The sequence below is a fragment of the Chroicocephalus ridibundus genome, chromosome 2 (genome assembly GCF_963924245.1).
Source record: "Chroicocephalus ridibundus chromosome 2, bChrRid1.1, whole genome shotgun sequence".
Classification (NCBI taxonomy): Eukaryota; Metazoa; Chordata; class Aves; order Charadriiformes; family Laridae; genus Chroicocephalus; species Chroicocephalus ridibundus.
Genome location: NC_086285.1, coordinates 102,770,273 through 102,795,621, shown reverse-complemented (window position 1 = coordinate 102,795,621; position 25,349 = coordinate 102,770,273). Strand labels below are relative to the sequence as shown.

The window sequence follows — 25,349 nt, the reverse complement described above, 5'->3', positions numbered from 1 at the left end:
AAGGAGATGAATTCCATTTTCTTATGACACTTACATAATTATAGATTAACCACCATCATCAAAGATCTGGCTTTTCATGTTCTCAACAGATTGGCTAGCGTGGAAAAAATCTGAGATTAGAATAATGAAGTGAACAGCTGAAAAAAATCGCTTTTACAGTTAGGGAAAAGGGTGAGCTTCAGTGAAGTGAAGTCAGTGCCTTGCAGTTTGACCTTTTTCTTTCGTAAAGCTGCGTGTTTGACTCCCTTAACTGTGTTCACACTGGTTCCTGTCTGATGCCATGGTGAGCTTGCTCAGAGAACCAGCCTAGAAGAAAACTGATCACTAGTTTGCTGAATTAGATTTCTGTCATATTAGCTTCCAGACTAGCTCACCGAGCATTGGTGATGGTATTAAAAGTGGGGCAAGAACATTTGGTTGAAGGGGAGAGGAAAGAATGTACAGTGCTGGAGCAGGAGTAACTTAGATCAGCTTAAGTTGTCATGGAGCTACGAATACAAGTAATGTCTGTAAATCTTACGGGTCAAATAGGGATATTAAATGCAAACTCAAGTCAATCTGTTGCAATAGAAGTAGGAGTTATTTTTGCTTGAGTTCACAAAAAACAACTAATCTGTCCTTTATAACAGTGGAAGACAACAGTGGTGTTTTGTTCGTTTCTTCTGTAAGAAGTGGTAGCACCATGTTTTTTAAAAGAAAAATGTTTCTGCGAAGCAGTCTTTATTCTAAAATCCATTTCAAAAAATAATTTTTCCTTTTCATTGCCTAGGACTCAATTACAGGAGAAACTGTGGATCTTTTGGAGCCTTATTTGGATATGGAGGATTATAATCTTGAGACTGCTAAAAAAGTGTGTGGAAATGTAGCAGGTCTTTGTTCGTGGACACAAGCAATGGCTTACTTCTATGGTATTAATAAAGAAGTTCTTCCTCTTAAGGTATTTCATATTACTTATTTTATTTTTTCTGAGGGATGGCTGTAGTTGAGTGGAAAAAAAGTTGTGTTATTTTGGCTAAAAAAGATCACGAGTTACAAGAGATTCTTGCTTACTCACATCCAGTCATGAAGTCAAGCACACAGAGGTTAAATATGTCCTGGCAATTTTTTCCCCTTACATGACTACTCTGTGGTACAGTTGTTACTTGTGTGAATGGATTCAGTTTTCAACAGGAGCCTTAACGCACAGGTTCTTTATAGAGCCTGGCTATCTGCAAGGGGGAGATACTGATACTGTCTCTGCTCTTGGACGTGGTGCCAGGCACTATGGTTTCCAGAAAACTTCTCCTCAGTCCTACTGGCCTGGGAAGGAGCGTACTCATTGTGATCTTGGCAGAATCTGGGAGAGGAGAGACCATTCTTGGCACTGAAGTATTCTTTAATGAATTTAGCTGGAATTCAGATCTCTCAAACTTTGCAGTGTAAAACTGCTACATGTGAGTGTATATATCGTAAAGTAAGTAGTCTCCTGGCATAGAATTCTGTTGTAACATTGAACAACAGTAGAAATAGATCAGCTACCACTGTCTGTATTCCTACAGACACCTTTATTCTCTTGGAAATGCTTCATTTATAAGCATATTGAAAAAAAAAAAGGACTTTGAATATTTATATAGTGATTTATAATCACTGCATCTACAGGGGATCTTATGGCTCTTTTCTGAAGAAATACATTAATTCGGTTATGCTTCCACTGCACTTATGTTCAGTCTCCTATTGTATAAGCCACTGTTATCAATGGTATATTCAAAACTCTTGGCATATTCTTTTAGTATGTCTAGGCAGATCTGATTCAAATTTGTTAAAAGCATGATATTTTTGATTCAAGTAACCGATAGAGAAGACTATATTTCTGTGATATATAAGTAGCAATTCCCTTTTCAAATAATGGGATGTTCGCTAATGAAAATAGAATTTGAAATGTGGCTATTGAGAGCTATAAAAGAGAGCAGGACCTAGAGGAAATAGTGGCTTTATATGCAGATGCAACTCTGAAAGCTGCAAAAGTGCTCTTGCGGTTTCTATTTGAATATATATGACTTAAGGCTACATATAAATTTAACTTTATATTCAAGTATTTACATTCCTGTAAAAAGCCGAGCATGCATTTAGTGGAAAAATGATGCCTATTGTCATGTATAGCAACAGTCACAAATATTTTAAAACTGAAGATGACAGAGGGAGGAAGTGTTTAAAGTATGCAGGAGATATTGCAGGAAGCGCTGGAGTGATGCTAAGAAAATAATTGAAAATAAATGTAAAATTGAACTGTGTATAGTGCTAGCATAGGCTAAATCATCCAGTGCTAAAAGCCGTTTTACTGAATGAATTGATCAAGCTGCTTTATCCTATCTGCTGTTCTAGAAGATCAACCCCCTTCAACACCTGCAAAATACATCCAATATATTTTTAAATTGCATCTTAACTCTTAACTGAGACTCAGTGCCTCATTTATCTTAAATGTGACAACTTGTGAAAACTAATTAATGGTTACTTATATTTTATTAAATATAGGGTGCAAAAATTAACTCATTCCTAAAACTGGATACCTACATTCTTTAGATGTATGGCCTGGAGCCTAAGGGTCATTAGTTAGAATCAAACACAGAAAGTATAACCAGATGTTGCCTGCAAATACAATGCTTATCATACCGTGGTCACCGTGTGTGTGCTACTTTCCTATAAACTTTCAGCACAACCATGAGCTGTTCCTCTCTAGCTTGTTACCTACTAAACAAGCCTGCTGGATTAACCTGATAATCCTGAAACACCATCTGCTATTTATCCATTAGTTGAACAATGTAACAGCAGAACGAAGCAGCCCTGGCTTCTGCTGTGATTCTGTTGGCCTCCTTTTAAAATACTGTGTACAGGGGTATAATTTTGCTTAGAGATATCTCCAGTAATTTTAATTAAGTTCTCCTTAGGCTGTTATGATCATCAAGGGAAGTTTGTCTACAGTTTATAAATTCTGTTTGATATTGAGGATTCTCGCTCTCAAACTCAGTTTTAAATATGAGACTTTATTGCCTTTTCTGCTTTCACTTGCCACCATGCTGAACTAAAAACCACAGCAGGCAATAAGAAGAAATCTTGCACCTGAGGAAGAGGTAACAGTCACGGAGTGTCAAAATTTAATGGTCATCCATTTAAATAGGCGTATCCTTGTCGAGGTAATGCCCACTGGGCAGGAAAACAAGCATTCAACTCTGAATTCAAGGCCCACAATAACTGTGGAAAGAAAGCATATACCCTGGGGATTGAAGGGGAGGATTAGATCACCTAACACGGATTGAAGTCAGGACATGTAACTGAATGGAAGAAATGGAGAATCTTTCAGTAGCTAGTAGAGGCTGTGAAAAGCAGATAAGAGGCGTGATCTCTGTGCCTTTCAAAGGTTGTTTTAATTCCAAAGAATGGTCAGTGTTAGCAAAGAAATTGAGGCCAATATTTTATTAATGTCACTCTGCATGGATCTCTTCGCATGAGTACATATATATATATATATATGTATGCTTGTGGATCCTGTGCCCGGGACAGAATTGAAGCAAAGGGCAAAGGTGGTCACACAGCGCATCCACAGACGTTCATGAGCAGAGTTACAGTGTCCAAGTACAAGAAGCCTTCTGGCCTGTTCCAGCAGTAGTGAGTGCTCCATTGGACTGTAAGAGCAGTGAACGTGGAAAGCTAAAACAAGAGAGATGCTAAGAAAGCTCCAAATCTTCCTTATCTGTGGTGAACTATAAAGTTTCAGCTGCCTTTTTTTTTCTTTTTTCTTATGGGTTCTTCTACTTATAGTAACATTTCCTGAATTTACTGAGCAACAGCTGGTCTTCAGAGTGATTTGTGGTTGGTCTGGGCATTCCATTCAAGAGCGGGGATAGTATTAAATGGTGTGAGTTTTTTTAATGGAGAAGGCATTTTTATTTAAATGCCTTCTTGAATCAGGGCCAGATATACTTGCTGCTTTGCAAAATTGAGTTTGCAATGAATCAACGAGAAACTTATGGCTATGTCAATACTAACAAATTAAACAGTGCTAGGGAATTTTTCTAGACACTGGAAAGTGATCATCTGCACTGTTAAATTGGTAGAATGATCCCTAGTCTGAATTGGTATTGGCCAAGCAGCATTTTCTCAGCAATCTCTGGGCACCTTTCAGGTACTAGCTTGGTCCAAAGGCCATTTCCACGAGGCTGTTTGCACGCAGCTGTACTGTTTTAGAGGCTGGGAGAGCTTAACGTGAGCTGCTTTATGCTAGTTAACCTCAGTGCCAGAGAAGGGTCCCAGGCATGTTTAATTTAATAGTATAGCTCTGGACTATAATTGTGTTTATTTGTCCGGGTTTTATGTGGAAAGCAAAAAGGTTAAAAGGGGCAGGATCATCTCACCACCTGCTATGAAGTCCTCTCTGAGGGCATCTCAGAAGAAGGCAAAATAGCTACCTAACGATTTAATCTGTGGCCCTTGTTAGCACAGGTACCATCTCTGTACTTGCCCCGTGCAGACAGATGCAGAGAGCCGGTAGAGGCCCTGGCTGCAACAGATGTTGAGAGGATTGTCTGTGTGGTTCCCCACAATGCCAATGGCAAGAAAAGGCTGAAGCTGCTGCTGTCACGCGAACCCAGGCATGTTCTAGCGTAGCCCCGTCTCCGGGAGCGCAGATAAGAGTGTGGATCTCATGTCTTGAATCGTCATGATTCATTCACATAAAATCCATTTATTCAGGCTTTCACACTGCATCCAACTGGAACAAATTGTGAATCCTTGCTTTGCTGCGTGACTCAGAGGGATGAAATGGAGGGTGTGAAACTTGTTCACATAGCAATGCCACTAAAATTAGAAAGGCCACAGTGGTTCTTTGTGGTTGGGAGACACATTTCCTTCCCGCCTGTAATTGGCTGGAAATCTTTCTGTGAAGCTGCGTGCGACTGTAATAGCCTTCTTGTGCACAAGGGTCTCCTTGGCAGCAGAACTTGCCTCCTGCTCTCATGGCAAAGCTCTGCACAGAAAGCTGCCAGCCAACCTGCCAGTGATGTCAATACAAAAGCAGTGTTTGTACCCATGTAACTTTGAAAAATGGAGTTGTAAAGAAAGACAGGGAGAGAGCAAATAGTGATGATTTCAAAGGGTAATCTGAAACAAGTAGTCTTTCTGCCTTTGGGAATCACGTAGGTTGGTCATCCTGGTATGTTAGCAGTCAATTCTTGTGCAGCCAACGATTATTCATCACATATGATTAAACAGCCTACAAATCAAACTAATACCAAAATGTATAACTACTTATTTATGATTACCCTAAAATTGGCTGAAAACTTTGGTTGAATTTTCTGTAAAATAATTTCTTATTATAAGTCATCTTCTAGGGGTCCCATAAACTCTTGTGCAAATAATTTTGGGTTTTTTTTTCATTTAGAGTACAAAATATTTTTTCTTTGTACTCATCTGAAATATTTTTTCTTTGTCCCTACATCTTCAAAGCTGATAGCCTTTTAAAAACTTTTAAGAACTAGGAAGTCTGTTTTATTGGTCTTTTGCACTTTTCTGGTTAGTTTATTGCTGCACCGAGGTTTGTTTTTCATATTTACAAGGCATCGTTGCTCATATGTATCGAGGATTCACATGGCCACTCTTTTCCATTGAGGTTCACATCCTGCTGTGATAAATGTCAAGGTGAAATATGATTTCACACAGACAGGTGCAAGTTCTTTGTTGTTCCGGCTGTTCTTCCCAACTCTCCACAGATCTTGTTTTCCCTGTTTGACCTCACTATTTGTCAGCTGGGGGTGAAACAATATGTCATCATTTTGTTTTACTCCCATTTTTAGCCCTCACAGAGTTTAAGGATAAGAGGATGCTCTGCAGTGGGGAAGGGGTGGCGAGGGTGAGGCAGGAGACAGAGGTCTGGTACAGGGCTCTTTCTGAATCTCAGTAAGAAAGGCCTGACAACAGATGGCTTAATAAGGCAAGTGCTTTAATAAGAGGGTATAATAAGAGGAGTTTATAATAGCTTGAATGTCCAAAAGAGAGAATTTTCTCTCCATGGACAGGATCTACTCTGTGCAGCATGCCATGGGGAAACCTATCCAGGCTCTGTCTGATGCTGCATGAACGTGTGGTGCTCAGCACCTGAAAGGACGTAAAATGTACTCACAATCTACGTTCCGCTTCTTATTATGGATCTTTTTAAAGGAGTTACCTTATTAAGCCATTTGTTCTCAGGCCTTTCTTATTAAGATCCAGAATGGCCCTGCACTCTCTCTCTCTTTCCTCACCTCTCCCCCGCTGCAGGACACAATAACATTGCGTCACCTACTCAAAACTTCTTACTGTTTAAACTTTTCCTGATAGTCCAGGATTCACTAAAAAATAACAGCAGTCATTCTGAAATCTGCTTAGTCTTAACAAGACTCACTGATTTAACAGTGTTGATCTTGAGGAGATGCTGTTTAATGTGATGAAATTCTTTACCGTGAGGGTGGTGAGGCACTGGAACAGGTTGCCCAGGGAAGCTGTGGATGCCCCATCCCTGGAAGTGTTCAAGGCCAGGCTGGATGGGGCTTTGAGCAGCCTGGTCTAGCGGGAGGTGTCCCTGCCCAGGGCAGGGGGTTGGAACTAGGTGACCTTTAAGGTCCCTTCCAAGCCGAACCATTCTGTGATTCTGTGTGCTCTTTGATAAACGGTGGAGTAAAAATATTTCAGCATTCTTATGAGATGGAAATTATATGAGCAGCCATTTCACTGGCTTATCTCTGTTGTAAAATATTTGTATATCTCCAGGATCTGTCAAAAAACACAGTGGCTACAGTAAATGAATTTTCTGCTGACAGTGCTATTCTCTGGATGTGTAACTCTAAAGAAGTGCTAATGTGTTGATTAGTACGTACATGCTTCTCTGATTCCCTGTGCAGAGACCTGTCTTTTGAAATCCACCAGACTTTGTGCTGTATTTTTTATCATGCCTAGATCTCAAAATACGATCTTGGAACCTCTATTCTTTTTTTGTTTTCTCCTATGCAAAGCAAGAAGAATTTGCTGATTTTAGCATACTTTGATCAGAATTAAATATATATTTTTAGTTAAGATGTGATGTAAAAACCCAAGCCATGGTTATACTGTTTGCTGAGAGTCATCACAGAGATTCCTTGTACTGTTACTCTTCTGGTGTGATGTGAGTGTCAAGTTTCATATTTGTATTATGACAATTTTCACAGATTTTTGGTTTCCATTTTCATAACTCTATAGCAGAAAAAATAGAAGTAAGATACATGATATTAAAAAAGTGTTTTAAATATTCAGAGTAAATGGAAGCAACCTTTATCTGTAAGTGTGAATTTCATAAGAACTTTGTCAGTCTCTAATCCTTTTAAACATGTATTTGGAAACAGGTTCTGAATTCATAGAATACTTTTTTTTTTCCCCCCTGTTAGGAATATACAAGTTAAGAGGCCAGATTTAAATGACTGGCAACTCATCATTCAAATTTACATAGAGATGTGAGAAAAGTCTCTAGAGTTGTAGTTTCCAGAGGAGCAAAAAATTGCTATATTTTTATTGTAGAACTATGTGATGGGAGTAGTTTCTATTACAATTATTATTATTAATTTTCTTTTGCACTGAGAATAAATTGCAGAAAACATTGTATGGATTGCCTCATATATCTAGTATACAGCTGTTTCAAGTGTATTGTGATTTCAAGTCATTGATCATTGTATAATCAATAGATCATTCTGAAAATATTATTAAAACATTTTAAGATTGCATTGAATAACTTTAATGCTATGCTTGTGTTCCAGTTTTAGGTTGAAAAGTAATAAAGGAAAAAAAATGCAGTCATCTTAAACATGTATTATTTTAAAAGGTACCCAATACAGTACAATATGTGCTATTAAATAAACATAATTTGCTCTTGCCAAATAATAAGTATTAACTACTCTTTACTTTTAAATGTTTGTAGGCAAATTTAGCCTTGCAAGAGGGAAGACTTGCAGCTGCCCAAATAGAGCTGAATAATGCACAAATTCAGCTGGATGAGAAGCAAATGGAACTGGATCAAGTACAAGCCATGTATGATACTGCTATGAAAGAGAAGCAGGCCTTACTTGATGATGCTGAGGCATGCAGAAGGAAGATGAACAACGCCACAGCTCTGATTGAAGGATTAGGTGGAGAAAAGGTAGTAGCACCTATGAGTAGGTTTCCAGAACAAAGTAGGTTCTCAGTTTTGAGAATACTCCATAATGATCATTAGTAGAGCTCAAGAAATTCAAGGCATGATAACATCTCGATATCATATGACACTTTATTTTAGTTATATGTACGGTTTTTGCTTGAACTGAATGTATCTAACAAAGTAAAATTCTTCTGTATGAAGATTTATGTCATATCATACTGCTTGTGTTGGGATAAAGTTCAGATTTAAAGCCAAGGAGCCAAATTCCTTTTAGCTTTATTAAGAAGAGGAATTAGGCTTAACCTAAATAATTGCCCTAAAATATTTATAATAAGGATTACTCTCTTTTTCTCACCAAGTATACAAGAATAGGAATTTGAAGCTTGACTAATTTCATGAATTATATTTGAAGTTCAGATTTCTGTTGAAGCCTTTTACAGAATTACGGGCTAATCATTATCTTCTAAACTGAGCTTGAAACCTTTCCTCTGCACATTTTTCTGGCTTCAGCCTGAAGGTTTCCTGAGGAAGCTGGATACTCTTTTTTCTCATCTGATTGATTGTTTGCTTTGATGATTCCTTGGTTGATTTCTCACAGCGTCAAAATTGATGAGAGTTTTGACTTCAGCCATTGTGTCCTGTGAGGCCAGGACCTTAGCATTTGTTTGCATAGCTGCACTTTAAAATTTATCAGTCAAAAATGTTAGATGCTTTATCGTATTTTTCAGTGAATTTCTAAATTTAAGGGCAGCACCAAAATAGGAAGTTACAGTGCCTTATTGTGGGTTTTCTGCAGCCTTGTGCTATGAGGTCTTATAAAAGCTGTTATTCCATTCTACTTTTGAAAATTCAGACAAAAAAATAAAAGACTATATATGGCACTTGGAGCCTTGGGCAAAACAGACACGGCGTTAAATGTGTATTTTCTAAATTTAAAAATGTAGGTCTAGACCAAGATTGCATGCAGAGTGATTGGAAGGGAACAGAAATCTGCAGAGGAAGCAATAAGTAAACCTCAGAAATAATATTCAGAAAATCACAGAATCATGGAATAATTGAGATTGGAAGGGGCCTCTGGAGATCATCTAACCCAAACCCCCCTGCTCAAAACAAGGTCAAATAGAGCAGGTTGCTCAGGGCATTGTCCAGTTGGGTTTTGAATATCTCCAAAGATGGAAACTCCACAATCTCTCTTGGCAACCTATTCCAGTCCTTGACCACTCTCACTGTAAAAAAGTTTTTCTGTGTTTAATTGGAATTTCTTGTATTTTAATTTGTGCCCTTGCCCCTTGTCATTTCACTGGGTACCACTGAAAAGAGTCTGGCACTGTCATCTTTACACCCTCCCATCAGGTACTTGTGCACATTGATAAAATTCCTCCTGAGCTGTCTGTTCTCAAGGCTAAACAATCTCAATTCTCTCAGCCAAGGCTGCCCCCACCCTTTACATCCCTGACCAGTTATTTCTTGTTTGCAAGTCGGAGGTTCAGCAAACCGCCTTCACTCATTAGATCCTCAGTTATGTGTGCTAAGAATTTTTGGCCAGTGCACTCCTTAAAACCTCCTGGATTGCTCGTGTCTTCCTGTGTTGTCCCTCCAGAAGATATCAGAGTGGTTAAAATCCCCCATGTAGACCAGGTCCTGTGAATGTGAGGTTTCTTCCCATTGTCTGAAAATGACCTCATCTACTTCTTCCTGATCACATTGTCCGTAACAGACACACACAGCGTCATCCGTGTTGGTCTGCCCTCTAACCCTAGCCAGTACACTCGCAACTGGTTCATTGTCCATCCGGAGTCTCAGATGCAGAGCTCCATGCATCTGCTCTGTCACATAAAAGAAAACTCCCTTCCTCACCTTCCCAGCCTGTCCTTCCTAACAAGCCTGTATACACCTGCTGCAGTGCTCCAGTTGTGGAAGCCTACCCACCACGTCCCCATGATCCCCATGAGATCATGACTCTGCAACCACATGCAGACCTCTGATTCCTCATTTGTTCTCCATGCTGTGCACATTAGTGTACAAGCACTTTAGAGAAGTGCCCAGCTGTGCTATTTCCCAGAAACAGTATGAGAGCTATCCCCATTGTTCTGTCTGGTAGGCACTTCTTTGCGTATGTGGATATGCTTGGGGTGGTCCTCCATTAGCCCTGTTTTAATTACAAGGTCCCTACTGTTTATATCATCCCATGTATTTTGTTTGCCAACCCTGTCCTCCACTTCCTCACATGATTATTGGTCATCCTCTCCCTCCCACTTTCCTTCTCTGAAGGAGACAAGCTGGGCCAGCTTGTTATCAAAGATGCTTTTTCTACACTTAGTCAAGTGGTTGCAATGTCTTCCAAGTAAAATTCTACTTCTGAGAAGAATGATTTAAAGCCAAAAATACTCCTGGCTCGAAGAACAATTATTTACCAGTTAAATTAGACCTTTGTGTTAGTTTTGTGCCTGCCTAATCTAACCTCTTTATAATATTTTACATACAGCTTCGTTGGACAGCAAGCAGCAAAAACTTTCAAAATCAAATTATTAATTTAGTGGGGAATGTTCTTCTGGCCACTGGATTTCTCTCTTATTCTGGACCTTTCAATCAGGAGTACAGGAATTTGCTGCTCCAGTTGTGGAAGAAAGAGATGGACAACAGTAAGATTCCATACAGTAATGTAAGTGTTTGCGCTCTGTCCTGATCTTTGTCTTGCAGAGAAATAACGTTCAGAGCATTCCGTTCCAGAAAAGTACATAATTGGAAGATTATTTACAGGCTGTCACATTCCATCAAATTATTAATAAGTAAAAAATCTGAGCACTTGATAACTGAGGATCTAAAAACATGTGTTTATACTTTATAAACATGTGTTATATACTTTATACTGTCACGCATTGCAAGATTGGTATAAAAGCTATCGCTCTGGCAAATCTGAGGGAGGTGCTGTCTGAAGTCAGCTGCCCTGGGAGGAAGTCGCATAATATGGAAAATAAAGTAAAATTTACCAGCGTAGAATAGATTTACCTTATCATAAGTGATTGCATCAGGTAGTCACAGTTTTCCCCCATAGTTGGTGCTTTTTTGCAAATGCCATGTTGTGTCCATAATTTCAGTCATAAAGTCAAGCTAATCAGCCACATCAAAGTAAAATATGCATATTGAAGAAAACACCAGTTATAACTGTCTCCTTCAACATTTTAAGTTATCCCCTTACAAGGAATAACTGGGAATATGTGGTTGAGAACACCACCCCACAACTAGTACTCCTGTGCCCCTGTAGTTTTCCAGGCAGTCTTTGAAGCAGCAGCTCCCAAGTTAGCCCCACAGGATGGCACAGAGGTGGGGAGATTGCTCTGCGGCTTCTGGGTTGGGTGGGAGTTATGCCCCAACTAAATTCCAGGGACCCAGCAAGATTTACCTTGTTTCCACTTTTACCACCTACAGTCCCATGTACTGCCGCTGAAAATCTGCTCTCTCTCTAGATATTCACTTTTCACTCTGAACTGTAAATGTAGAATATAAAGGGTGAATTTGAATGAAAGGTTTTTCATATATTTTGTATTTATGACATTGCATCATAAATTATTTAACCTACTGTTCTTAATATATTAAATTTTGAACACAACAACCTAGGAATAAAAATCTCCATTATTTTCATTTAGGATTACTTAAGTACAACTTTTTAATAATATAAATTGGCTAGAAAATATCTGTAAAATGGAACTAAACAGAATTTCCTTTTCAAAGCGTCGCAATTTTATTCTTAGTGTAGCTTGATTAACATAAAAATATTTTTACACCCAGTTATAGAAAAGACCATTGCACATTTTGAACCAGGAAATATCCCCTCTGCACCTCCATATATTATCAGTTAATACCCTCCTGTCCTACCCTCTACTGTGTACCCACACCATGTAATTTAGTTTAGTTTGGAGAGTCTTGTTGAAATGATCAGGTTAAACAAAACCTGGATTTTGTGAAGCTTGGGGTACACCGTTTCAGCTTGCTCCAGTCTAAGCTTTTAAATCCATGTACATTTGTCACCAGTGAGGCTGTTCTCAGTGAGTCTGACATTACAGCTTCTCCTCAAATGGCCTAGTCTGTGCAGGCAGAGGTGGCCTAAAATGCAGCTTCAGTTGCCTACTTCATCGTATACTACCTTTATTAAAGTGAGCAACATGCATGCTGTGACTATGGTACGGCGCAGGTTCCCTTACATGAGTCTTGTTCTTTCCTTTTACCACTGTCTGCCTCAGGAGAGATGGACCTGGCAGCTGTTCCAGGGCACAGGCTTTGCTTGTGGCCAGCGGCAGCCTTGTTCCTATTCCATAACTTTTAGGATGTCTGTCTAATATTCTTCCTTGTACCTTGAAGACATTTTCATGCTGAAGGCAGAATTCAGGCCATAATAATCAAAACTGTCTTTCTGAATAATCTGTCCATGTTGCCTTCCACTTGGTTTTGTGAATACTTGCGTACATTTTCTCCAGCAGTAAAGGCTGAAGAAATAGTTCAGGGAGTCTCTCTTACTCTCAGTACAGGAGTGGAGGCATTAAGCCCAAATGGCTCCTGTCCTCAGTGTCCAAGCTTTCGACAGAGCAGGTGCTGCTGGAAAGTGCCGGGAGCAGGTGAACAACCTGTGTACAGCTGTGGCTGTGCCATTGAGAAGCAGTTAAAGGTAGATTAGTATCCTTGCCGCATCTTCTTTTCAGGTTCTTGGGGGATTTGACACTGAAAACCTATATTAGGGAGACCTCTTTGCCATGAGAGGTTTGTCATCTCATAGAAGTTAATTTTGAATCTTTTTTTGTGCTAGGTGGTGCATAACGCTTCTTGTAAGAGTGATTAACCTTGACCTGACAGAGTGAACCTCACAGCCCAGCCCATTTTATGCTATGACTTAAAAAGATGAATGATTCTGACTTGCCCAGCAGAGCTCTTTGAAAGCTCCTGATGATAAGCAATATGTAAGACCAAGATGGATTTGTTAATAAAGTACCAGTAGCAGTACGGTCTCAGGCAAGATTCTTCACCCATGTGCTATGGGAGTTATCATACATAGATTCATCCCAGGGAGGCCGCAGGAGTGCAAAATATTCTTAAAAGCTACTTACCTTGGGGAATATCTGTCAAGATTCTTACCATTTAAGGATAAGAACTTGGATGTATAATGTCCTTAGAAAGCAAGACATAAAGAACTAAAATTCTGCCTCTACAAAGATGTTCTGACCACATTACTACTCAGCTGCATCCTTCAAATTTTGAGGAATATTTTTTTGATTGTTTCTGTGTTGCCTTTTTTTTTTTCGTATGGACAGATAAGACACAGAATGCTGTAATTAACGAGTTTCAAACCATAATTACCATTCTGTTTAGATAGCTGCTGTTAAAGACAGGATTATGGTTTTAATGATAGTGTATGGAAGAGAGTTTTAATTTTTTCCAGTGAATTAAGTACTCACAAAAGGCAGCATATGGGCTTCTCTTGATACTTCACACCACAGGAAAGAAAGCAGCTTTGCAGTTCAAGCAAAAGGCTTGACATCTGCCTTACTTTGTCACAGACTAACTGGCTGTGGGTGTATGAGTCATTTAGGCATAACAATTTAAATAGAGCTGTTAAAAATTATCTATCTATCATCTGTGTAGTTAGGCACTTAAAGTAGCTAAGTTTGAGAGTTGCGTAGTGACTGATACTTCCTGCTGCAGTAAGAAAAAATTCAAAGCTGTTTAGACCCTACTCATCTGCTTACGGAGCTAAGTGCAATTTTAGGTTCCAATTGCTAAAAATTTTGGCTATTAAGTGCTTTACTGTCCTTTTCACAAATGGAAATTGGATTCCTGAAGTTTCGCTGTCTTCTGAGAATGGCTTGTGTTGCTTCATTCAGATTCTTCAATAATCCGAGTAGTAAAAAAATCAAAGGGGTAAAAAGTCTTTTGAGTTTTGCAACCACTGGTATCACTAACGCTCATGATTGTATCACTTCCCACAGTATTTGAAATTTTGCTTTAGGCTTCAGATGCCGAGTTATGTGATTTTTGCAGGAATCACAGGCTTTTTGTTTCTTTTTAAACATGTTGTTTGTAGAGAAAGCTTACAAATAGGAATTCTTGAGTGAAAAATATAAGGAGCAAATAAAAAAAAACACCTTCAGTTTTATTCTTTTTAAACTCACATCATTATTAAGCTACTTTTCTGATTTGGAGAGCTTGGTTTGTGATTTTAAGCACTGTTTTCTTCACATACACATACTTGAGAGGCCAGTCACTGTTAATAATGAATGAAATAAAGCAGGTTAGTTGACATGTGCAACTCAAACTTCTGGAGAATAGATGAGCTGGGAAGAGTTCTGACCATAGCAACAATAACTTTCCGTGATAGTTCATGGTTATTGATCCATAGCACATCTCCTCCTTCTTTGAGTCTCTTACAAGCCATCCTATACGTATATACACACTTGGAGGGCACTTTACAACTTTACAGCAGGAGCAAGCTTTTGTGACCAAGACGACCCTTCCTCTTGAGCTAGCAAGAAAAGAGTTTGCCAATATCAAAATCAGCTTGTCATTAGACATTGAACTGGCTTCAGAGTTTCTCTGACACTCTTTGATGGACATGAAAGCCTCAACAGAATTCACTTTCATTATTGCTCAACTTCAGTGATTTAGGCACTGAACTTTAAAGAAAGGAAACAATAAACAATAACTAATAAATACATTTTATCCTGCATTATGATCAGAATAAGAAGAAAAACTTTCCATTAAACATTTTAGTATATCACCTGTAACTGGTACTGATTTTATAATTACATATTTTCTATTAGGACCTGAACCTTACAGGTATGCTTGTTGACAATGCTACAGTGGGTGAATGGAACCTCCAGGGTCTTCCGAACGATGACCTTTCAATTCAGAATGGCATCATTGTCACAAAAGCATCTAGATATCCTTTGCTGATTGATCCACAAGGTCAAGGAAAGATATGGATTAAAAATAAGGAAAAGAATAACGGACTCCAGGTAAACAGTTCATTTAATATTTTTTTATGTGTGTGTCATTTCACATCATAGTAAGCAATGCAAACTATTTTTTCTGCCGTTATAATTTGGCCATATGTAATTTAAATCTGATGTTTATTGTATATAGTTAGGCAGAATTTAAAACAAGACTGACGCAAAATCTGTGACCTATCTGTATCAGGGTGAAATAGCTTGTACTGCTTTGCCATTTCACAGTTTCAAGAGCAAATTGGAATTGTATGTTATGCCATATGTATTTTTATGATGAATCTTTTAATTGCTTGTCATAGAGAAAGAGAAATGTAGAGGGAAGTAACTGACTTGCAAAATTAAGACCAGCAGGATCAGGCAGTTGGTGCTGCATGGCAATAATCTTTCAGGGTAAGCATTTTAAGAAGAAAATAGGGAAAAGAGAAAAGGCAGGAAATGGAAATAGAATCATGGCCTGAGGTAGAATGGAAATCTAGTGATTGTTGAGGTATATCAAACACAAAGCCCAAATTTAGGCTGCGTCTATGCATGTGATAAAAATATTTATTGCTTAATTTATTCACCTTCTTACTTTCTGTCTAACAGTGCATTCTGTTTGGGATCTGTGTCTTCTATTTAATTCAAAACCTTCTTTTTTTCCCCTTCTAAGCAGCCTACCCTCCATGCTTTGTTACACCAATAGTGATAAGATGGGTTATGATAAAGATCTAAACACATGGTATATTTTCAGGCCAGATCAAGCATGATACTAAAGAGTTAGTTGTTAATAAATGGAGTCTATCCTACATCTGTAGATTATCACATGAATACCATGGTATACTATCTTGACTCAAAATGAGAGTGATGGATAAGAAAAAGAAACTGAGAATGAAGGTAAGGATGCTGACATCCAGAGAGCTGATGACATCATGGCAATGTCATTAGCTAAATCCTTAGCCTTCTGGAGCTTGACATAGATCTGTATTTCCTAGCACTGTTAAGAAAGGCCGAACATTCAATCCCCCACCAAATCCAGTTTCTGGTAAGTTGAATGTGCTTAAAAAATGGTGCAGAAACACAACTAGAAATGACAACTATTGACTGAGAAGAGACAGAAAAATAATTTACAACATTCAAAGATCTTGGAAAAATGGATGCCTTTGTTAAAAATATGATGAAAAGCTCTCCTAAAACAGTTGTATTCACAGAAGAATTTAGGCATGTTCTGTCTGTGTGAAATCTACTGTCTTAGAGTAGATAACATGGCTTGCTCTATATTACATCAGACCTTACTTTGGCCACCCAAAATTGGATCAAGAAACACTAGTGAGAAGGATAAATCTCATATTCCATGCTCTTTGAGACTTGCACCTCCTACTTAGGATTTCAGAGAGCTGCTGAGCTGAGTTCAGGACCGGCAACAGTGAATCTCCTTCAGTTAGGGACCTACACTGACTCTTTCTGCCATGCTGTAGCCTTTCCCCCAATAATTTTAGTGTCCTCCAAGCTGCAGCTTGAGTTCCCTCCCTTAATTGGCACTGAGTTTGTGTTGCCCGCCCTCCAGCTGGCTGTTCTCACCATGTGCCGGCGTGCAGCCTGCAGAAGGGGATTGCAAACACACCGGTTCCATTCTCTGGTCCAGAAATTGTGTAAGGATTTTACATCACATACCCCCCAAAGCAGGGACTGGGAGATGTAGATTAAAATACCATATCTTCTTTCCCCACTGTTCATACGCTATAAGTGATGATGGCATTTGACTGATGAGCCAGATAAAAATGTCTACCAGGCTTGCCTTGTGTGAATATCCACCCTATGAAATGCGTGAATCCTAATGGGGCTTAACTACTGAGCTGCTGAGTACTCTCAAAACTTACACAGCTTTGAATACACACAGGTGCAGCCTCTAAATGCAGAGGAAGCTTTCCTGATGAAAATGCAGTCAGTTACGGGCTTTTAGACATCCTGGCTCAGGTGCCAGCTGTGTTAGAAGAATCTGAGTTCTCCCCCTGTAAAGTCCAGGAGGAACAGTTATGTCAAGACTCTAAATACCCAAGTATTTAGGTTATGTCTTTATATATGGGATATTGTAATTTGCTATTGTCTTGTTAGGGTTATATTGTTGATCACTACAACACTAACTTCATCCCTCAGTTTCATTTGAACTGAAAATGTAAGTAACGTACTGTTTTGGTGGATACACATGTGTTTACATGATATCAAAGCTAAAAGTTCAGAGTGGTGGAACATAGTATTAATTTTTGTGCCTTTATGTGCCTTACCAAATGTAATGTGCCTTTAGATATTTCAATTATACCTTTTTCAAAGAGCACTGCCTGCAAGAAAAGGATTTATTTTAAAAACATGTCTATCCTAGGTTTTTTTTCTGTTTAAAAAAACCCACACTCTAAAACCAGGCTTAACAGATGCCTGGAAAGGCTATTCAATTACCATCTCAAAGGCTTATGTTACATTTCTTAATTTTAAATAAATGAAAAGGAGTCTATGTGATTTTTAGCAATTTTAAGACTTTATACTGTGAAGTGGGAACTGAATTAGAAATTCAACATCTGATGTGAGACTAGGCCTCCTGTGTAAAACTGGTTCCCTGTCTGAACCCTATAAATATTTCCCTACTTCACATTAGTGTTCTGAGCATAAATTCATTAATATTTAAAAGATATTAAAATACTACAGTGATTAGATAGATCCGTAGATTAGTAAATAAATAGATAACAATAAAGAGGTGTGATCTCCTATTCTGTTAAGCTTAAAGCAAAACTTCCGTTCATTTCAGCAGAGGTGAGTGTTGGTCCCTAAAATGTCATCATTTGTGTAGATATCCCAGGATGAGTATAATTTTTGAAAGTTGAAATAGATTTTATACTGTTTTCTATGTGCTTGCAAATTCATGATATATTGTGGACCAATCTTCCCAGGTTACAGCTATGAACCACAAGTTCTTCAGAAGTCATATAGAAGATTGCCTGTCCCTTGGCCGACCTTTGTTAATTGAAGATGTTGGAGAGGAACTTGATCCTGCTCTAGATAACATCTTGGAAAAAAATTTCATAAAATCTGGTTCAGCACACAAAGTAAGATGAATTGTGAACATGAAATTAAAAAATAGGACAGATGCTGGGTATCTGGTACTCTGGATACTGCCAAGATTCACACCTTTGCAACACTTAGGAAGACGAGTAGTGAACTCATGGGGTTGTTTGTTATTTTTTTTTACCCTTTAAGCAGAAAGTTTAAAAAGTGTAAATGAAAATGTAAAAAAAAAGAGTTCATCAATTTTTCACTGGATAAAATAAATGTTTTTCTGAATTCAGCTTTTGAAAATTGAGTAATATGTTTTATTTTCAGGTGAAAGTAGGTGACAAGGAGGTAGATCTGATGAAGGGGTTTACCCTTTATATGACAACAAAATTGGCTAATCCTGCTTATACTCCAGAAATTAGTGCAAGAACAACTGTGATTGACTTTACTGTTACTCTGAAAGGGCTAGAAGATCAGCTCCTTGGCCGTGTCATCCTCACAGAAAAACAGGTACCTCATAGCTTGCAATATTTGTATAGAGGGAAGGCTTGTTCAATATTTGGACTATGAGTGGATATATTCAATGTCTTGGTTGAAATCAAATGCAAGAACAAAAATGTGAATGAAAGTTTAGGGATTTGTGCATTTGCTGAAACACAATGCGGAGCAGGTTTCTAATTGAATTGAGGGACCTAAACATTTATTTTAAGATCTGGCCTTGGAAAGAGAAGAAAGTAAGTTACTCATTAAAAATACATCACAGACATATACATGACATACATAAAGCATCTTTATTCCTTTATATATAGCAAAGGCTCCCTGTTCAGTCAGAAGCCTCTTTCATTTCTGAATTCCTTTTTAAACTTAATTTGAATTACATGAAAAAATGCTTATGAACTCAGACTACTTTTGCCAGCCAGGCTCTAGTGTGCAAGGAGATATGAGAATTTTAAGGAGCCCCGAACACTGACTTGACTCTGCTCTTACTAAAATTTCCATTGATTATGTGGAAGCAAATATAAAGAAGAAAATCCTCTCTCAGATGTTTTTCAGGAGTTTTATTTCATAATATCAAATCTGAGATATCATCCCTGGTAATTTAATTCCTAGATCACTCCTATGTCTTTTTGTGTGATCTAATTTAACAGCCTGGCTATCCAAAAACTTAGGAGTCAATTAATCAGAAGCAGTGGGGACAAAGGTGGGTTTTTACTGTGGTAGTCATACCAATAAATATGTTGAATGTTATGGTTCAATTACACTAAAATGAAATATTTTCTTCCTTTCTCACTAAAGTGAAAGCACAGAAGTTGTATTTCACATCAAATTGAATGACTTATTTATTTCAAATGGAACATTTCATAATTGTGTATTTGTGAGAAAAGTAACAAAAATTAAGGTTTGGATTAGCAGAGATGCTGCTTTCAGTAAGTAACTCAGATAGGCTTGCTCATGTGAGAGAGGCTGCCCACCTAAGGGAATTCATTCCTCCTCCTAGAACCTCCCAAAGCATGTTCTAACCGGCGTGCTTTAGTGGTGCTGTTACTTTCTCCAGCCAACAACTTTCCACTTTGCTCAAACGAACGTTTGCTGAAGTAAGGACTGGAATCTAAGTGCCCTTCCTTCAGTCTGACAGTCACAACCAGAGGCTGGAAAGTTACTGTTATGCTCAAACTTCCTGTGAACTGTTATATGAAAAATGGAAAAGCTACCACAGGAGCTAGTGAGGAAAAGCTATCCATTAGCAGGGTGGGACAAATGCTAGGGATGAAAAACTTTTAACCTTTACTCCAGTAGATGTATGTTTATGTAAGCTAAATTGAACAGCAACAGCAGGAGTGGCTGGAACTATCCTGACTGAGTAACTTACCTCTGATGGGAGACAGAGGTTTAAATCAAGATAGAAGTGAAATTGTTTTCTCATGACCTACATATGAAACTCATCTCCCCCCCGCCCCCCGCCCAAATACCCTCACTCTGTGTTTTTTTTCCTGGACAAAACTGTTAGAGAATTCGTGTTGTATGTATGTAGCAACACCTAGACTGCATTTTGGATCAAAAATATAGTCACTGAAAAATATTCTTCCAGTGCTGTGTATCATCTGAAGAGAGCTGCAGGGGTTAGTATCAGCACTGCTTGCTGCACTAGGACATGGTTGCAGGTGATCAACATTTATTAAACTTCTTCCCTTTAGCAGATATGAAGAAATCATGGTTGTTCTGTCTCTTCTGTCTCAATAAGAGATGAATGTCCTGGGTGGATAGCCAGAGCCAATGGAGCTCTGATAAATTTAGTTCAAAGACAAGACAGAGCATGAACAGAGAATCTGAAGAACAGGTTTTCTATTACAAACAAGAAGACAAGTTTATGATCACTGAGCTAAAGTAACAGATTAAAGGAACCAAGATATTCTTAAAGATCGCTATAGTCTTCAGTGAAATCTATGATCAAAGAAGTGTTTATTCTTCTCAGCTTTAAAGGTTGCTCCTGTAACTGTATGAAAAAAAAACCAGCATCTTTTTGTGCTTGGATAATGAAGTTGCTGCCACTGTTTGTGTTCAGAACAGTTATTTTTTATGTTACAAATGCAGTTGTAAAATCCTCTTGCAAACAAAAGCCTGGCGTCTGATATATTTGCTAATTTTCTGAAAGACACTCTTATGCAGGCTTACAATTAGAATAGGTGAGGTGCCTGTTCTTAAATTAAGCATGTCCTTACGTAGAATTTAAGCATATACTTAAATGCATGTTTGAGTGTTCTGAAGAACTACTCATTTTGTGTAATTTTAATCTTTTTGGCATTAAAGGTAAAGAAAGAGGAGGAAATGCAGAAAAATTTAAGCTGAATGACTGACGCCTAAGTCATTCTCCCCTGTTGGTATGCAGCTTCCACAGAGCTACATTCTGTAGACCTAGAATATATTACTAACAGGTTTCCAAATAAGAAGTTTTTGAGAGTAAAGAAATCTGTCACTTCTTTGAAATACAGTAGAGACTCTTCTGTACTGCATAACTCTGTACATCTCCTTTTTCTCTAACGGCTATTGACAAGAATGAAAATAAACTGAAGACATAGGTGTAGGTAGACTGGTATTATTAACTACCCTTTTCTTACAGGAAGGTTGACTTGATTGATTAAATGAAGGTTGCCAGCAAAAGTATCCCTGAGCTCCACTGGACTGCAGTATAGCTGCCTCATTTCACTTAGAATTGTGTTGACTTGTCTGTCATTGTTCCCTTGCCATTGTCTGTCTTGTAGAAATAGCATAAAAATTCCATATGACATAGATGATAATTGTAACATTTTCTATTTTGTAAGCAGTAGAGGAGTGTATCTTGCAAAGTCACAGAATAATAGAAATTAGAAATGGAAAAGGTCATCCAGTCAACTTCCCTAACAATGTAAAATCCATCCATATAATGCATCTTTCAGTCCTTTGTCTGATTTAATTTTAAGTACTTAATGTAACGTGGCTTTTATCACTTCCCATTGGAAAATAGCTTTAGTGCTTTTTGCATCTTACTATGAGGAAACTTTTCCTGGTAATTCTCATGTGTTTTCACTCTTGAGCATGCTGCATTAATCAAATAAATGGATATATATAAAAATTACTTTAGTATATATTTCTGAAAAAAGCACCAAAGCCCCCAGTCTATCATGCATGAAATCACATGTTTTCTGTGTCATTATAAAGAATCTTTCTTCGAATTAACCTTAAGTATTCTAAGGAAAATTTCTGAATACAGGAACTGGAGGCAGAAAGAGTCAAACTGATGGAAGAAGTGACATCTAACAAGAGGAAAATGCAGGAGCTTGAAGATAATCTACTGTTACGCCTAACCAGTACAGAGGGCTCTTTGGTTGAAGATGAGTCTCTGATAGAAGTCCTAAGAATCACTAAAACCACAGCAGAAGAGGTGAGTTTTGAATGCATTGCAGATACATTTTATAATTGTAATTTAAAGATTATTTGTAGACAGATTTTTTTTCCTGGTTTTGTTTTTTCCATTCAGAGACACTATATAACATCTGACTTCTTAACAAATAAATAGTAGAAACACTATAATTTTTTCTTCATAAAATGTTGCAAAATTAAACTATTACCTGGATACTACTTTATATTCCAGGCATACTTTGCAGGTGTAAGTGTGAATCAAATAGCATTGTACTCAGTGTTTGAACACATAAAGATACAATGTTGAAACACTGACAGAGGGAAGCAAAGCTTGACTAAAAATACCACTGTGATCTTAATCAAGACCTTTTCTTTTTGCTTGTGCACTATAAATCACAAGTGACATGACTTAATCTTCATGGTCTTTTCCATTAATTTTAAGGTCAGTGAAAAATTAAACATAGCAGCGGAGACAGAGGTGAAAATCAATACAGCACGTGAAGAGTATCGGCCTGTTGCTGGTCGTGGTAGCATCCTTTATTTCCTAATTGTGGAAATGAGCTTGGTTAATGTCATGTACCAAACATCCCTACGGCAGTTCCTTGGCATTTTTGACCTATCAGTGGAAAGATCTCGGAAATCTCAGATCACAGCAAAAAGGGTAGCATATATAATCGAGCATCTCACCTATGAAGTTTTCAAGTACACAGTTCGAGGGTTGTATGAAAATCACAGATTCCTGTTTACATTGCTTCTGGCACTGAAGATTGACTTGCAGGCCAAGAGAATTTCACACACTGAGTTTGAGACACTGATCAAAGGTAATTTCTCTAAAAGTGTTCCTGTTTACATATGTCTGTGAACTGACAAATTCAGATTTTGCAATGCTTGCACTAATGGTATGTTGTATCCAGTGGATCTAATGTTTTTTAACTGCTGAGTGAAAGCATATATAGCCCAAGAAGAGCAATATAGATTATTTATTATCAAAATAAGGCTTAGATGAGGATCATAGAATCATAGAATTGCCTAGATTGGAAGGGACCTTTCAGATCATCTAGTCCAACCATCAACCTAACTCTGACAAAAACCATCACTAAACTATATCTCTAAGCACTGTTTTACATTGCAAAATAGAGAAAAATGTCCATTACTTTGTAAGTGACCCTATAGTTTTCTCCCGTATGCCTCTTTTTTGAGTGATCTTGGAGTCAGCAAAATCTCTTTTGGTGGCTGGTGAGCAAGCATGTGAATGCACGAGGACTCTGTACCACATTTAAGTGTCAGTATACAAAAGGTGGAAATCTGTTACATGTTGTAAAACGTTATTATGCCACCACTGCATATCGCTACTCCGACACGATAACAAAGAAAAATTTTGGTAAAGTTCATAAAATTTGATGGGGACGAACCCCGCTGCCTCCAAGATATGATAAGTACAATCAGGTACTGAGCTAAGTATAGTCTGGTACTTGCCATCCAAATATCTCTGTGTGCTTTGCAAACACCGATTTCATGTTTAGCTGTGACTCAGCTGTGTTGGAGGTGCAAATGGGCGTGACGCTGGAGTGGTGGTTGAGCTAAGAAGGCTGTTGAAGTTGCACAGTCCTGGAAACGAATGCACCATGTGCTTTCGTATTCTGTAGTCTAGGTGAAAGGAGATCAGATTAACCATAGGTTCTTCCTATATCTGGTCTGAAGACTTGTGTTTCAGTATCCTTTTAGGTAGGCAAGTTTTATTCCAGTTCTGCAAATGGAGAAAAAGCAGCACAAAAATTACTGGGGTATCAACTTTGGGAGGCACTGAGACCACTTTCCCAATCTGCCTTTGTTAAATGAACCTTCCATGCAAATTCTGTGTCTCTGTGTCCTGGTATACAAAGACTTTTACTCTCTAAACTATAGAAATAAATATTTTTTTATTACTTGTCATTTTTCTGTTTAACAATGGTTGATTTCCTCTATAATGCTTTTCATTTTGCAGGAGGTGCCAGTTTGGATCTGAATTCTGTGGAACCAAAACCAAAAAAGTGGATCCTTGACATGACATGGCTCAATCTTGTGCAGTTATCTAGCTTGTACCCGTTTAATCAACTTCTGGTTCAAGTTGTTAGGAATGAGAAATCTTGGAAAGCTTGGTTTGATGAAGCAGCACCTGAAAAAGCTGTTATTCCTGATGGGTATGACAGCTTACTGGATCAATTCCGTAAACTGCTCCTTGTCCGTAGCTGGTGCCCTGATCATACCGTTGCCCAAGTAAGAAAATAATAGAGCTACTATTCCTTATTTATCAACAATCTTATCATGTTGCACAACCATCTCTGAGAAAGAATATCTCTGAATAGTGGTTTCAAAAACTGTAATTATTTTAATTTTTGAGGAAAGAAGGGATTCTTTTTGTTATCTTCTTTATCTCTTCTTTCCCTACTGTGTTTCACCAAGTGTTACAAAATTTTACCTCTCTTCACTAGGGCAGAAGTTACACTTACTAGTGGATGATTGAGTTATTTTTTTCTGGAATGGGCATCTTCCTCAGTCCACTTTGTTCCTGGGTGTTTCTCTCCATACTACATGCCTCAGAATCTGTGCTTTCTTTACATAGTTGGAAAATCATGTCCGTCAAAAAAGAGTTTCATACACCAGGATAGCTTTAGAAGTCCTTTCAGAAAATGTCTGTGAAAAGAGGACAATAGAGGCATAGGGAAGGTTTGACTTTTAAGGATAAAGTCTGAGCTGTGTTTGTGTTTTGTAGAAATAGATGAGCGTAAGGACTTGAATTGGATAACCACTGGACAGGAGATTTTGTTTGAAGTTTCAACAAATATATGGAAGATTGTAACTGGGTCAGATGAAAGATCTGTCTAATCTGCTGTGCTGTAGAGACAGTGTCAACAATACATGCTTAGAGGTGCTAAGAATGGGGCTGGTGTAGCGAAGCTCTTTTGTTTGGCTATCCACCAAGCTTTAGCAGTCAGTAATTTAGGGGCAATATCTGGGCTGTCCTTAGAGCCGACAGTGGATCTATTCTGCGTGGGTTTCCTTAGTTCTTTTTAAAAAAACATTTAGCATCCTCTAGCAACAATGTTCACAGGGTGGCTGTTGTGTGAGCAGAGCAGAATTCTTTCTTCTCTTTGTTTGAAGTTTGCTATCTGAGAATTTCAATGGTTCTCTCCTGTGGACTGTAACTTCTGTTACACCGAAGTTGAAAATGAAAGTTTAGAAAGTTGTTGCCTTCCAATGTAGCTATTGGTAAATTCCACATCAGT

At 38.1% G+C, this 25,349-nt stretch overlaps 1 protein-coding gene across 1 annotated transcript in view; it reads left to right on the top strand.

Moving 5' to 3' along the window:
* Window positions 1–25,349, top strand: part of LOC134511806 (dynein axonemal heavy chain 5-like) — a 169,252-nt gene that overhangs the window by 105,250 nt on the left and 38,653 nt on the right. Inside the window, exons 60-68 of the mRNA XM_063326333.1 lie at window positions 770–937; window positions 7,955–8,173; window positions 10,656–10,832; window positions 14,980–15,174; window positions 18,084–18,239; window positions 18,514–18,696; window positions 21,935–22,105; window positions 22,526–22,904; window positions 24,068–24,339. Coding sequence (XP_063182403.1) covers window positions 770–937; window positions 7,955–8,173; window positions 10,656–10,832; window positions 14,980–15,174; window positions 18,084–18,239; window positions 18,514–18,696; window positions 21,935–22,105; window positions 22,526–22,904; window positions 24,068–24,339 — 1,920 coding nt within the window. The remainder of the gene's footprint in view (window positions 1–769; window positions 938–7,954; window positions 8,174–10,655; window positions 10,833–14,979; window positions 15,175–18,083; window positions 18,240–18,513; window positions 18,697–21,934; window positions 22,106–22,525; window positions 22,905–24,067; window positions 24,340–25,349) is intronic.